This window comes from Phalacrocorax carbo, chromosome 6 (assembly GCF_963921805.1).
Source record: "Phalacrocorax carbo chromosome 6, bPhaCar2.1, whole genome shotgun sequence".
Lineage (NCBI taxonomy): Eukaryota > Metazoa > Chordata > Aves > Suliformes > Phalacrocoracidae > Phalacrocorax > Phalacrocorax carbo.
In genome coordinates this window covers 2,505,132-2,518,730 of record NC_087518.1, presented here as the reverse complement: position 1 = coordinate 2,518,730, position 13,599 = coordinate 2,505,132, and the positions used below count along the sequence as shown (strand labels likewise).

Below are 13,599 nucleotides of genomic sequence, written 5' to 3'. Positions count from 1 at the left end.
TGAAGCCCGCCCTGGGTTGCGGTGCGGCTCGAGCTTGCGCAGCACCGCACTGTGCTGATGAGGCACAGCCGGAGTTCATCGTGTTGGCTGCCCGTTAGTCACAGGTGACAGGTACTTATCATGGTGTGGGTGAGGGAGCTCTTCGCATTTCCCTGGTCACCCCACTGTCTTCTGTTCCAAACTGTACAGGTTTGAGAACTGGTAATTCTAGACAGTAGCCTTGATTAACGTCAAGCTAAGTCTCATGCTGTCTTGCTTCATATTTTGCTAAAAAATCGGCAGCAAAAACACCGTCCAATACCTCTTGTCACCTTTCTGTCCCATACATGTGAATATATGTTGGCCAGGCAGCGTGGAAGGTGTTTCACCCTTGGAAATATGTTAAACTCCTTAAAAACAAAAGCAGACACTGATTTTCCAAACTGCATTTTATACCAGCAGTGGACTGGTTATCCACTCTGATGTCAGAGGAAAGGCACCGACTCCTGAACTGTACTTGGAAGCATGCAAGTAGCGTGCGGATTCCAGTAAATGTAAATTGGGCTTAGCTGTTGCAATAACAACTTTCCATCTCTTCTTTGCCATGAACTACCTATCTGTCGCTGCTGAAATGCATTTCAGTGGAACATGGCAATTTTCCTGTGTAGCCCCAAGGTGGTGATGTGTGGTTTGGCCAACGTACTGGTATGTTCAGAAGTGTAAAAGTGACTAAAGCACGTTGCTGGCAGCCTTGGCCATGGAGTATGCAATTTTAGAGAACAAACTACTGTAATTTCTGTTATGGTCTTCATTTCTGATGATCTTTAAAACTGTGGAGCAGGCCAGACTCATCCCTGATGTCTGTGAACTGGGTGGAGGTTTGTTTTTCTTTGGAGTGTGAGAGATGTGACAGTTCCCTTGCAGAGCTGGAGCTGCGGCTCATCCAGTACTCACCTGAAAGTGACCCTTCGGATTCTTTTTAACCCCATCTTATTTGTTGTGCAATCACAGGCTGAAGACACGAGGATGCAGGAGATAATGAAGCTTGCACACGAGTTTTTACAGAACTTCTGTGCTGGCAACCAACAGAACCAGGCATTGCTGCACAAGCACATAAACCTGTTCCTTAACCCAGGGGTAAGAATAACCTCATGGCATGATTTATTTTCTTTCTAGCAAGAAAAGAGAGTGGATTGCCCTTGGTGATTGCCTCTGGGCCTCTTCTGATGCAAGATCGGTTGAAGGGGTCACATTTTGTTTTCATTCTGATGACTCGAAAGTTGGCAAGGTCTGTTTAAGACCGTTCCACCGTAGAAAGTTCAAGAGGCTGAAGTGGACTGAAAAATAGGCTTAGATAGGAGCTGTTGTATTGAAAGATTAGGTCCTCAGAAATGTTCTTTTCAGTCGCCCTGCAGGAGTGTTGACCTCTGTGTGGGTTTGATGGTTTGCTTATTTTCTAATTTATTTCTTTCTTTCATCCCCTCCTTTAGATTCTGGAAGCAGTAACAATGCGGCACATTTTCATGAATAACTTCCAGCTTTGCAGTGAGATTAATGAACGCGTTGTTCAACACTTTGTCCACTGTATCGAAACACATGGCAGAAATGTTCAGTACATAAAGTTCCTGCAGACAATTGTCAAGGCGGAAGGAAAATTCATTAAGAAATGCCAAGATATGGTAATGGCTGAGGTGAGAGCTGCAGAGATTTGCAAGGTCTGAACAGAAGTTTTCACATACCATTTGGTGAAAATGACAAATTGATCCTCTCGCTTCTGGGACTGCCAAGAAGCTGACAGCTCTCACAATGCAAAAAGAGCATACAGCTACCAGAAAGCAGGGGCTTTTTTGTGACTGAAAGCTTTCTGAGCTCTTCACCTATAGGTGTATCGAGTGGTTGGTTATTAATTTTCCAGGCCTCTGCACAGTAGAGTCTAGGTGGGCTTATGAAGCAAAATTGGGTAGTGTAGAAATAGTTTAATTTTAAAATCACTAATGCAGAAGGAAAATTTTACCATGATAGTATTTTGATGGGCAATTCTTATCTTACCGAGACCTACAGATTCAGCTACTTAAGTGCTGAAGGGGGGAGAAGGTCTGAGGGTCTTCAGAAATTTAGATGTTGTGGGTAACTGGGAAATTAGCGTGTCAGGACAGAAGGGAGAGGTAAGAGAAGAGTGAATAAATCCCTTTAAGTTGGATATTGGACGTGATCTGTTTCGACAGCATATCTACATGTGTGATGGGATTTTTATTGGCCTCCTCAGCAGGGGGAGCCCGAGGACCAGATTTGTCAAGTTCTGACTTCTGTGTATCAATCTTATTAGAATGATCAAGAGTCATCCATATTTTGTCATTCGGTTCAGGAATGGGTTTCGTGAGCTTCTCAACGCAGAATCAAGTTTGTGAGATGCTCGGCAGTCGGCTTCCACGGGGGGTGGGCAGCTGCTGGGAAAAGGGGGTTGCCTCGGGGGTTGCCTTAGCCTTTTACCTAGCTGTTTGCCACAAACCCTGCAGGACGACTGCCTCGGGTCCCTCCGGCTGCGTGCTCAGAAGAGCCCAGCCCAGAGCAGGTCTCGGTTTTTGCTGCTTCTCATTGCCTTCATGGAGTTAGAGGAGGTCTGAACTGCTCTGAAAACGTGGCCATCCGGGCCTCAAATGTGAAGGTGGTAGAAATCTTCAGTGTGTGACTTTCCAAGGCCAGCGAGTGACATGTTAAATTGATGATGTTTGTTCCAAAGGGTGGAATTACTGAGCCCTGCGGTCCTCCCATGCGGCGTGCCCCTGGGGCGTTTCTCTGAACAGCACGGTGTATCTCCAGCTAGCTGTGTTAGAGTCAGCTGAGGCAACATATGTGAAATAAAAAAGCACAATGGAAAGTCACAAGCTTTTTGGCACAACTTCTGTCTAAGCAGTCAGTTGGGCTGACTTTTGAAGTTCTTCAGCAGTTCAGAAGTGGTAAATTCTTTCAGAGAAGATGGCATACTCAAGCCCTCTATCCCGTGAAGGGAGCGCAAGAGGAATGCCCGGCTGACTCGGTGGGCTGCGCTCCTTTTAAGTGTCTAAAGAAAAGCTAATCGGGATTTGTGCTGTAACAGCCCACAGATGAGGGGAGGATGGGGGGAGATGCCCAGTCTTTGATCTGCTGATGGAGTATTTTCCTTTCTTGGTAGCTGGTGAATGCAGGAGAAGACGTCCTAGTGTTTTACAATGACAGAGCCTCCTTCCAGACTTTGGTGCAAATGATGAGATCAGAGAGAGATCGGATGGATGAAAACAGCCCGCTGATGTACCACATCCACTTAGTAGAACTGCTTGCTGTGTGCACGGAAGGCAAAAATGTCTACACAGAAATAAAATGCAACTCCCTTCTTCCTTTGGATGACATTGTTAGGGTAGTAACCCACGAGGATTGCATACCTGAGGTGAGGGCTCTTTGGAGGCCCTGGCCTATATGTACTTGAAACGTGCTGGCTTTGCGTGAGAGAGATTGGGTATTGCTGAGTCTGGCCTGGGAAGGGTGGTGGTGCAGGTGGGCAGCAAGCTGTGAGCTGGGAAACTGGATTCCGTCCCTGGTTGTGCTACCGGCCCCCCCCCAGTGAACCTGGATTCAGTTAAATCCTTTTATATTTGTTTCCTTGCCCTTAAAATGGGGGTGTGATGCTGTATTTGGTTGTTTTATAGGGTTCTTGAGGCAGAGAGGTTTATGGACTGTGCCACTAACCTTGAACAGATGGTTCTGTAGAGCTGGAAATGATTATTATGCTGACGTTTTGTCTGCAATAATCCTGGTGTTTTTTGTTGGATGATGCCTTGCTATTCACGGCATTAAATTTCACCAGTGCTTAAATAAAAGGAAGAATTACAAATTATTTATATAGCAGTTTTAAAGTGACATTATATTAATTCATCGTATCATTTGGGGTTTTTTTAATGTTATTTTTTTTCCTCCACTTTAAGGTCAAAATTGCATACATCAACTTCTTGAATCACTGCTATGTGGACACAGAAGTAGAAATGAAAGAGATTTACACCAGTAATCATATGTGGAAGCTATTTGAGAACTTCCTGGTTGACATCTGTCGGGTAACGATTTCTGTGTCTAGGAACTGAATTAAAAAAGCTTAAATGAACTATTTAGTGTAGAGCAGTAAGAATAAGACACAACAGTGGATGAAGGCAATAAGTACTTTGAATACTGTGTTCCTTCAAATTTATGTGTGCCTTCTTTTCCTTACGCCTGTGGATTTCATTAGTCATATTCAATGGAACACATTAATATTTTCCTTTTCAAAAGAAAAAAAAAACCAACAAACCTCAGAAAAGCCCCACACCCTGCTCTTTTGTCTAATGCCTTTTTCTCTTCTGCCACCTGGCTTGCTTATTCTGGCCAGGATAGTCAGCTCCTTCCTGAGCAACAGTCAACAATTTTTGGCAGGTCAGGACAAATTTTTTTCCAAGCTTGGCATTTGTTTGGCCATATGGCTTTTTGCCTGGGATTCCAAGTATTTCCCCATACGAAAGCATTACACCTCCGTCCTCCCTACCCTACTACTTTCTTTCCTCTAAGGCACTCTGGTTTGTTTCCCTGTCCCCTAAACACGCCAGATGCCAACACATTAAAACAGTAATGGTGTTGGGCTTCTGCTTTTGTGTGCGCTGGAAGTCCAGCGATCCAAGCATCAGAAATATCATCGTGGCTGGGAATTGCTCTGACTAGAACAGTGCGAAATCAAGAATTCCAGTCTGCTATACTTGATTATACCTTGGTTAGGCTGCTTCTGACCTAAGAATGAATTGTCTTGCAGGCTTGTAACAACACCAGCGACAGAAAGCATGCTGACTCCATATTGGAGAAGTACGTTACAGAAATAGTCATGAGTATAGTCACCACCTTCTTCAGTTCCCCATTCTCTGATCAGAGCACTACTTTGCAGGTAGGAAAATGTAGAGAAACAGAAAAGTGAAAATATGCTGCAAATGCAATTATGTTCATTCCGCTTCGGTTCCTTTTACCAGTTTAGAAGAAACACGTCATTTGTAACGGGGGAGCAGATACGTATTTTTTCTGACCAGGATGTTTGTTTTCCTGTAGAAGTGGAAAGATTTATAGATCAGATGTTTTTCTAGAGAGGCTGAAGCGTCACATTACCTCACTAGAAGATTCAACTCTGTGCTACCACCAAGATCACACAGGTCTTTTGGAGAGAGTTTCTCCATGTCTTTATCAGGTTCCAGGTGAGAAAATCACACCGCAAGTAGGGAAATGAAGGATTTTTTTTTCTATGATTTGTATTGCAGTTGCATCTCAGGGCTTCGGTTGTCCTTCTTGTGGCCTTCGATCAGAGTACAGTTGAATAGGATGATGTGGGCAGGTGTAGGAGAGCAAACAAGCAGTTTTGCTCAGCAATTGCCAGACAGCCAGTGTGCCAAACTGTGGTAAAACAGTGGCATGGCAGTGAGTTCTCCAGGGTGCCATGAAGAAAGAAGGTGGAGGAGAGGGTGTTGCGTTACAGAGGGTGCAATGGTGATTGTTTAAAGAAAGCCTGTTTTTATAGGAAGAGTCTAATTTCCTTCAAAACCAAAAAATTTCCAAAAGCTCTAGTGTGTTTCTTTAAGCTGAGTTATTTTTGTCTTGTTCAAAAGTTGGGGAAATGTGGAGGAGAAGCTTGAAACATCTGTGAAGTGACAGAAGGTAGAGATTTTCACTGCAGAACAGCAGTGTCAAGACATTCCCCTAATATTTGTATAGCAGCACAAAGATAACATCATTCATGTATTCATAAATAACTTTTTGGGAGGAGTGTGGGTGGAGTGGTCAGGTGCCTGGCAGGTCTGTCAGAGGTTTGAGTGTGGTAGCTGTTGAAACTTGATGCAACCTCTTCGTGCCAAAGGCAGTTGCTCACAGTGCAAACTCCAGGTTTGTAATTGAACGCAGCTGGCAGCAGGTTAGGAGGCACCTGGTTCCCAAAAGTGGCCATAAAGGGCTGCGGGCGATTTGGTGTGTCAGGCCCTCATCAGAGGATTCATGCTAGCCCTCTGGATCGCGGTGTGCTGCCTGGGTGACCGCAGTGCTGCGGGGAGGGGTACATAACGCGGCTGCGTGACCGGGCATCAGGTAAAGGCTTCCTCCTGCTCAGCATGAGCAGCGATGTTCCAGCTTGTCCCCGACTGACTGCCCGTATCTCTTGCGTGTCCTGACTCGAGGCGGGCAGACTGTCAGCGCGTTTGGCCCATGTCTGCATGACCAGTGGCCAGCCTGATCTACCGTCTGTGTAGCATTCAGCACAGCCCTGCTTCTCGTCAGCTTAGACAGCCCTCCTTATTCAGACAAGGAGGCGCACACTGAAAGCAACAGAGCTGCCTTTGAGATTGGCTCAAACGCTCTTACGCTGTCGAACTGTGGGCATTGCCTGCGAGAGCGCAGGGAGCTGCAGCAGCTCTGTTGGGGCTGAGCAACTTTATTAGGGTTCTGTCTTGACTCACGCAAGTCCGAGCAGTCCAGCAGTTAATTTGCTCCTCGTGTGACTTTAAAATGTCAGCCGCTATTGCGGTGTCAGCCTCCGTGCTGGTTTGTCAAAACTTCATCAAAAAAAAATGAGAAACTGAGATCAAGTTTAGCCTTGTCCCCTGGGCTCTGCCCTTCTCCTCTTCCCTGTCATGCTTTTAATTGTCATCTCTGAGTGTACAGCATTTCCATATACTTCCTTACCATCGTATTCTAGCGATCTGTTATTTTTACCTGTCAGCGGCTTTTGTTTAGTTTCTCAATCTCTCTTTGTCTAGCAGGATGAAGTAACTTATTTCACCTCTCTTACTATCCCAGTTGATAGTTCTCTCTTATCCTAGATTCATCTTTCCTCTACCTCTCTAAGTTAAAAGCTCCATTTCTCTGCCTTTCTCTGCCTGTCATGACTCTTGCTCATAACCGGGGACCCTCCCACCTGAGGAGTCCAGCCCGCCGGACCACCCGGGTGTGTGCATCACTCCTCCGGGTGGGATTTTTCCCTCCTGCCTGAGATGCTGCAGGGCAGTCTGCAGCCGCCGCTACCTGATCTGGTGCCGCTGTCTCCGTAGGCGAGTGATTGTTGCCACTCTCCTGTGCGTTGCCTTTGGATTCAGTCACTCCCTGTCCATTCCGCTGCACCTTGTCATCTCGTTTCTTCCCGTGCGAGCCTCTTCTTGTCTCATGTTGTTTCGTGTTACGGCTTGTTCGACTTAAGTCGTACCTCCTTTGAGTCAGGACCAGCCTTGCTTGTTCAAGGAACACCTTGTACGTCTGTCATGCGCTTCAAATAATATAAGGTTAGGGGAACATAAATATATCTTTTGAAAGAACAGCTGTCCAAAACCCTTCCTCTTTAGCAAGTACTGCTTAGCCTGCTTGCCTCCTAAGGGTGCTGCTGCCCAAGGCTTTCCTTCGCAAGTGTAGTCGGAGACATGTGGAACATGGAGTAGATTTCTTATTTGATTTATTGACCTAGTTTAAGTAAATGAAACATCTCTGCAGCTTTTTAAGGCCGAGAAGTCTTTAAACATAAACTGAAAGGAATACGTGAGTGGCTTAAATCCAGAAGTGTAGGTATTTTCAGTGCCCTCGGAGAACTGTCTGCCATGGTTTTGGTGTTTGGCTCCTTTCTGGAAAGGATAATAGGTATTTGCCTCTCAGTAATTTTTAGTTCTTGAATTTTGCTTTAACTTTTGTACGTTTCGCAATGGTGTTATTTGATGAACTGATCTAATAGATTGAGATATCTAATAGATTTGGCTTTTTCATCTAACTCCACTTTTTTTCTTACAAACAGGCATTAATCTTGACCAGAATAAAAGAGGTATTTTTTCACTGGTTCCTAAGTCTCGTGGGCTTTGCACTGTGGTGTAGGTCACGTAGCTGATAGAAACATTACATAGCTCGTAGACACAGGGGCACGGGGGTATTCCCTCTCAATGTAGGTTCATTTGAAATATTTAAAATACTCTTTCTACAGGTAAAACAAATTAATTGTTCTACTAAATAATTCCTGTACAAAACCAAACAGGGAGTTTTGGTCAATATTGTTGGGACGTTGTAAAGATGAAAGAAGAGAGCTCCTGTGCATGTGTGTGTTGGAGTACCTCGCCTATCTATAGTGGAAGATCACCTTGCGAAATCCAGGGCTAAAAACCACACCCTCATTTTGGCTGATCCATAGCAGCTGTAGTGTTTACCACTAACTACTACCTGTGTTCAAAGTAACAAAAACACAGCTGGTTTCTTCAGTAAATTAGGTACCAGCTAATAATACTTGAAATGATGAGTTTTCAACTCTGGAGCTGTGCTGTCGTTTAGCCAAAAGCAAGGTCCCATTTACCTGTGGATTATTGAGTCAGCTACTGGTCAATGCTAAATGAAGAATCTCCTCTGCCTAGGATTTGCTGATAACTCTGATTAAACAGATGAGGATGACTGCTTATTTCCTTAGCTTAGTCAGGCTTCAATTACTTGAGGCTTTATGCTTTAGAAGTCATCTATTTAATATTTCCCTTCCAGCCTTTGTTCCCACCCTTTCCATTCAGTTGCTGATCGTGTGGTAGATATGCTGTCTACAACAAGAAGTTGCCTAACAAGTGGATGCAGACCAGTTAGAAATGACTGGTGTGCAGAGTCATGGCTGAAGCCGGTAACCCGTATCACCTCAAGGTGATGCTGATGCACCTCCATGCAGCACGATGAGTTTGACTTTTCTTTCCTTTAACCTTGTGTTCTAGACTCGCCAACCTGTGTTTGTACAGTTGCTGCAAGGCGTGTTCAGAGTGTACCACTGCAACTGGTTAATGCCAAGCCAAAAGGCATCAGTGGAAAGCTGCATTCGGGTCCTCTCAGATGTAGGTAAGAAAAGGATGTAATCAGAACTAACTGCTGCTAACGTGCTCATCCCGTATTTGCTGCTTGCATGTCATCCTTCCAAAAAGAAGCTGCGGTTTACTTCCCGCAGGTGCCACTTGCAGGTACCTTGGTGCCAAGGCATAGTACAAAGCTAGAGTTACGCTGATACATTGCCATGGTTGAGCAATAGGTGCTGTCACTGTAACTTGAAGTGCTTTCTCCCGTTAACCTCAAAAATCTCCGCAGTCCTGTTGGTCTGCAACAGGGAAATAGTTCTGTGCCGCTCCTCCCAGTAATTTGCTCCACTTCTGGTAGCAAGAAGAGTAATTTGTACTGGATACGAGGCCAAATTCTGTTGGATGGGTGTACGTGTGTGTTAGTATGAGATGTTGGGAGTATGTGTGTAAGGACAGATTCCTGCTCCCACGCTTGGAAGACGGTAAACAGCTCCAAGGTGTGAAAGCCTTTAAACATAACGCTACAGAGAGGTCTGACCCATTACCCAGGGTCTGAGTGTTGCGTCGTTTAAGGTGCACATGAAGGCAATTGTAGAAGGAATTGCTAGTGGAGTTCGTCTTGTTCTTGCACTGGTTGTAACACATGGGCTGAAGGAGTCGATTCTTACAAACTTCTGCTTGTTGCAGCAAAAAGCCGTGCAATTGCCATTCCTGTAGACTTGGACAGTCAGGTCAACAATCTCTTTCTGAAGTCTCATAACATTGTACAGAAGACTGCAATGAACTGGCGAATGACTGCGAGGAATGCTGCCCGCAGAGACTCGGTGCTCGCTGCCTCCAGGGATTATCGAAACATAATTGAAAGATTACAGGTGACTACGCAGCACCCTTTTCATTTGAGAAGCACTTACTTGCATGCCTACACAAAAGGAGGAATTCGCTAAGCAGAAAGACATTTGGGAATGAATTAACTAGTCAAAATGCCACACTGTAATCAAGGTAGCTGATGCTGAATATAATAATATTGCAATGCTGTATATAAAATCAAATGTAAACCGTCGTATCAAGACAGGTAATTGAATGTGTGTGGCGACTGGGTATACAAGTGCTCATCCTAGGAGATGTTGATATTTGAAGCTAGTGGTACTTAAAGTATCCTTGTTCCACCATTAGTAATATTTCTTTAATAAGACAGGATTTTTTCATCATCACAACCTTTCCAGACTCCTCCAGTGCTTTGCTCCTTGTACACCAAAACCCTCAGTACAACGAAAGGTGCCACAGCCCTGCCTGGAAACCACTGCAGAGCTTGAAACAAATAGATCTGTCGGTTCCTTGTGAACCAGTTGCAGCCACAGTCATTCCCTGAAACAGAGAGTGTGCATGCCCATACTGTTTTTGCTAAAATGACGGCTGAAACAGAACGCTTCGTGTTAGAAATCAGGATCAATCTGTTACAGCTATATTCTGTGTTCAGATCTGTAGACAGTTCAATAAGGCCTTCTTTATACCGAATGAAATCCATCACCTCAAATGATGCCTTTATCCTTTGAAGATTCATTCTCTGGCCAAAAGCTTTTTCTGGCAAACAGTTCTAACTAACTTTACGTAAACTTGTATTACATCATGTAATAACTACTGCCCGACCCATTCTCATTGAATTAGCTTCTCCTTCTTCATCCATTCCTGTCTATTTGTCCGTTTCAATTTGATTAAACTTCCTCTCTGGCTTCAGAGGTATCTCAGTATTTTCTGCTTGTTTAAGTGTCAGGATAAATGTGGGTTTGCTTTAAGGTAGCTACAGCTTTCCAAACATCAGTGAAAAGAGGAAGGATTTTATTTTTTGAATGATTTTCAACAGTAGTATTTTTTTTTTGTCAGCTCACGTAAGCATAAATAACCTGATTGTTATCACAGAGTTTCAGTGAAGCTTTGACTCGGTGTTTTTTCTCTTTCCCCTGTATGAACAAGAGCACCTCCAGAGAGGGGGAGGGAAGGGGAGCTAAGGAGTCTGGGGGACTGCTGGAAATCAGGGCTCCCCTTTTAAAGGCAACTACTAAATGATAAAAGTGGAAGTCTTAGCCCACCAAACTCTGAGATCCTTGGTCTAGTTTATCCAGGCAGGGCAGACCTAACTGTCCCATCCCTCCTTTGTGGTTTGTAAAATTAATTTCCATACGTATTTAAGTTTAAAATCTTGATTTGATTATATTGTAGGACATAGTATCGGCTCTGGAGGATCGCCTACGTCCTCTTGTCCAGGCAGAGTTATCAGTACTGGTAGATGTGCTTCACAGGCCTGAACTGCTCTTCCCAGAGAACACAGATGCAAGGAGGAAATGTGAAAGTGGAGGTTTCATTTGCAAGTAAGTTGTCCCAAAGTCTGGCTTGTTGGTTTTTTGTTTTTTTTTTTTTTTTTTTTTTTAATGCTTGGCTTTTCCCAGTTTTTCCACCCCCTGTGGAACGGTGCCCTCTTGCCCAGCTGCATGCAAAGCAGAGTGTTTCATGATATGGGAAATGCAGTTTGTCTTGGGGACAGACTGCCTTTGGGGAAAGACCGCTTGATGCACGCAGCTAATGCTGCAGGATAGAAGTGTCATGAACAGTAGTATAAACAAGTGAAAAATGATGAGCTAATCCCTGTTGTTCTATCCCTGCCTTCAACCCTGGTAATGTTTGCGAGGTGCTTGATCTTGTAGCACTTAGTGCTGGGTAAGTGTGTCAGAATGGGTCGTTATCATGTGCATCACCCAGTGCAGACGCCACCCAAATCTGGAGGGAAGGAAAAGGAAAGATTACAAGGTCACTTAGAGGGCAATTCAGAGCAGAATCCAGCTTCTCAGATCACCTCCTGGAGGGGTGGATTATATGGAGAGTTTATGGAAACTAAGTACCAGAGTAACAAACAAACGCTGGGTAGGATGGATTTCTAACGGCGCCACCCAGATTGTTCAGTATATTTTCTTTTTAACGAAGTAGTATGTGGAATAGTTCTGTTTCTTACTGCTAAGTGTTTGTGCTGGAGGACCAGCAAGTCCTAAATCCCACTGCCCCTTCCCCTGACTCCTTTCTGCCTATAGTCAGAGGGTTTCCTCTGGCTGTCCTCCTGCTGGGGGGATGCAGTTCCCTTCACAGCTTCACCAAAGCCTCGGTAGCTGGTTCAATGTCGCTCTTGAGAGAATGTCCCCAAGATGGTTGTATAATGGTATGATAATGAAACTTGTTTTCAGCTTAAACCAATTAAGTAAGATAGCCACGTATATCTTAAGCCATTTTAGAATGTTAGTACTAAAACGAACTGTGATTGATTGGTTATTTCCAGGTTAATAAAGCATACTAAACAGCTGCTAGAGGAGAATGAGGAGAAACTATGTATTAAAGTATTACAGACGCTCAGGGAAATGATGACCAAAGATAGAGGCTATGGAGAGAAGGTAACGTAATTTACAGTTCATCATTCTGTGTTAAACACTGTCTTTATTATTCAGTAAAGGAAAATAAAATTCTTGCTCTTTCAAGCTGTGTTTTGTATGTGTAAGCATTTCCGTACTGGATCAGGAACAAAACATTTTTAGTCAACTAATAACTTCAAATACAGTTTGAAAGGTAAGCTTGTTTCTGTTGCTTTTCTACTTTAGACTTGCAAGTTTAAGTCTAATTCCTGCAGTTGCTGGCACTGTAAAAATATCTAATTTTGTTACCTTTTTATGAAGGATATAACCTCTTTATCTGCCCCGTGGGTCTAGGTGACTCTTCAGCAGGTCATATAACCTTGCAACAAGGTGATATTCTGTAGTTTAATTTGAATTTATATGCATCTGAGTTGTCGTCTTGTGAATTATAGATGGAAACTGTCTGTACACCCACCCATGTTTGTTTTTTCTTTCCCTTTCTACGTACAATTCCTTTGTCGTGTTGAGAAGAACGTTTTTGTGTGGGTCAGACCTATTCTCTATTTGCATCAGAAGTGTATATGCACATATGTGTACCTCGGCGTTCCTACAGCCAATCTCAAAATCCTAGTCTAAGGTGTCTCATGCATTTTGAAACAACCCAGGTTATTACCATGCCCCACGGTAGGTGCAGGGAGCACTATACCCTCCCAGTGAACACGCTCGTGAGCAACTGCGTATTGCCAGTTGGGACTGGGGGAAGCACTGGTGTGGAAGGAGGCTCGCTGCAACTGGGAGTCTGTGCCCGGGAGCAGATGGTGTCTCGTATCCAATTCTCACTGCAGGAGGGTTTAAAGTTGTTGCAATGCGCTAAATTCGCAGCACAAAAGGGAATAGGCTTTAGAGGCGAGAGAGTTGTATAATAAGAATTGTTTATTGCTGCAGCTGCAAGGGAGGGAGATGCTCTGAAGGCAGAGGAGCCCAGAGCATCGCTGGGCCAGCTGGGGTGTCACGTGTGACGCCTGCTTTGGCTAGCCTAGCTGGAAATGAGGAGGACGCAGGAGCAGAGCACAGCGCTCCGGTGCCAGTCCAGCAAGAGGCAGGCGCTCGCACTCCAGCACGCAGGGACCTGGAGGAGGGAGAGCAAATGGAGCAAGGAGGCTATGTGCATGTGGGTGTGCACGTGTATGCGTGTGGGCTGTTACCCGAGCACGCCCAGCTGAGCACACGGCAGCGCCGTGAGTGAGCGGGAGACTCCTAGGAAAATGCCCGAAGGGTAGGGATGGCCTGTGCTGTGCTCCCTGCCCTGCCAGGGAACGCTCTTCCCACGTGCTGCTACTCCCTCTTGGCTGCCAGAGGTCCAGCCCACCTCCCGGCCACTGCTGCTGCTTTGCCTTAGACCTGCA

At 44.8% G+C, this 13,599-nt stretch overlaps 1 protein-coding gene across 5 annotated transcripts in view; it reads left to right on the top strand.

Moving 5' to 3' along the window:
* ITPR1 (inositol 1,4,5-trisphosphate receptor type 1) overlaps positions 1–13,599 on the top strand; it is a 180,009-nt gene that overhangs the window by 84,585 nt on the left and 81,825 nt on the right. For all 5 annotated transcript variants that reach the window (XM_064453422.1, XM_064453424.1, XM_064453427.1 and 2 more), the window contains 9 exons: positions 991–1,116; positions 1,470–1,670; positions 3,152–3,403; positions 3,939–4,064; positions 4,787–4,915; positions 8,727–8,847; positions 9,489–9,673; positions 11,019–11,167; positions 12,124–12,235. In XM_064453422.1, the coding sequence (XP_064309492.1) occupies positions 991–1,116; positions 1,470–1,670; positions 3,152–3,403; positions 3,939–4,064; positions 4,787–4,915; positions 8,727–8,847; positions 9,489–9,673; positions 11,019–11,167; positions 12,124–12,235 (1,401 nt within the window). The remainder of the gene's footprint in view (positions 1–990; positions 1,117–1,469; positions 1,671–3,151; positions 3,404–3,938; positions 4,065–4,786; positions 4,916–8,726; positions 8,848–9,488; positions 9,674–11,018; positions 11,168–12,123; positions 12,236–13,599) is intronic.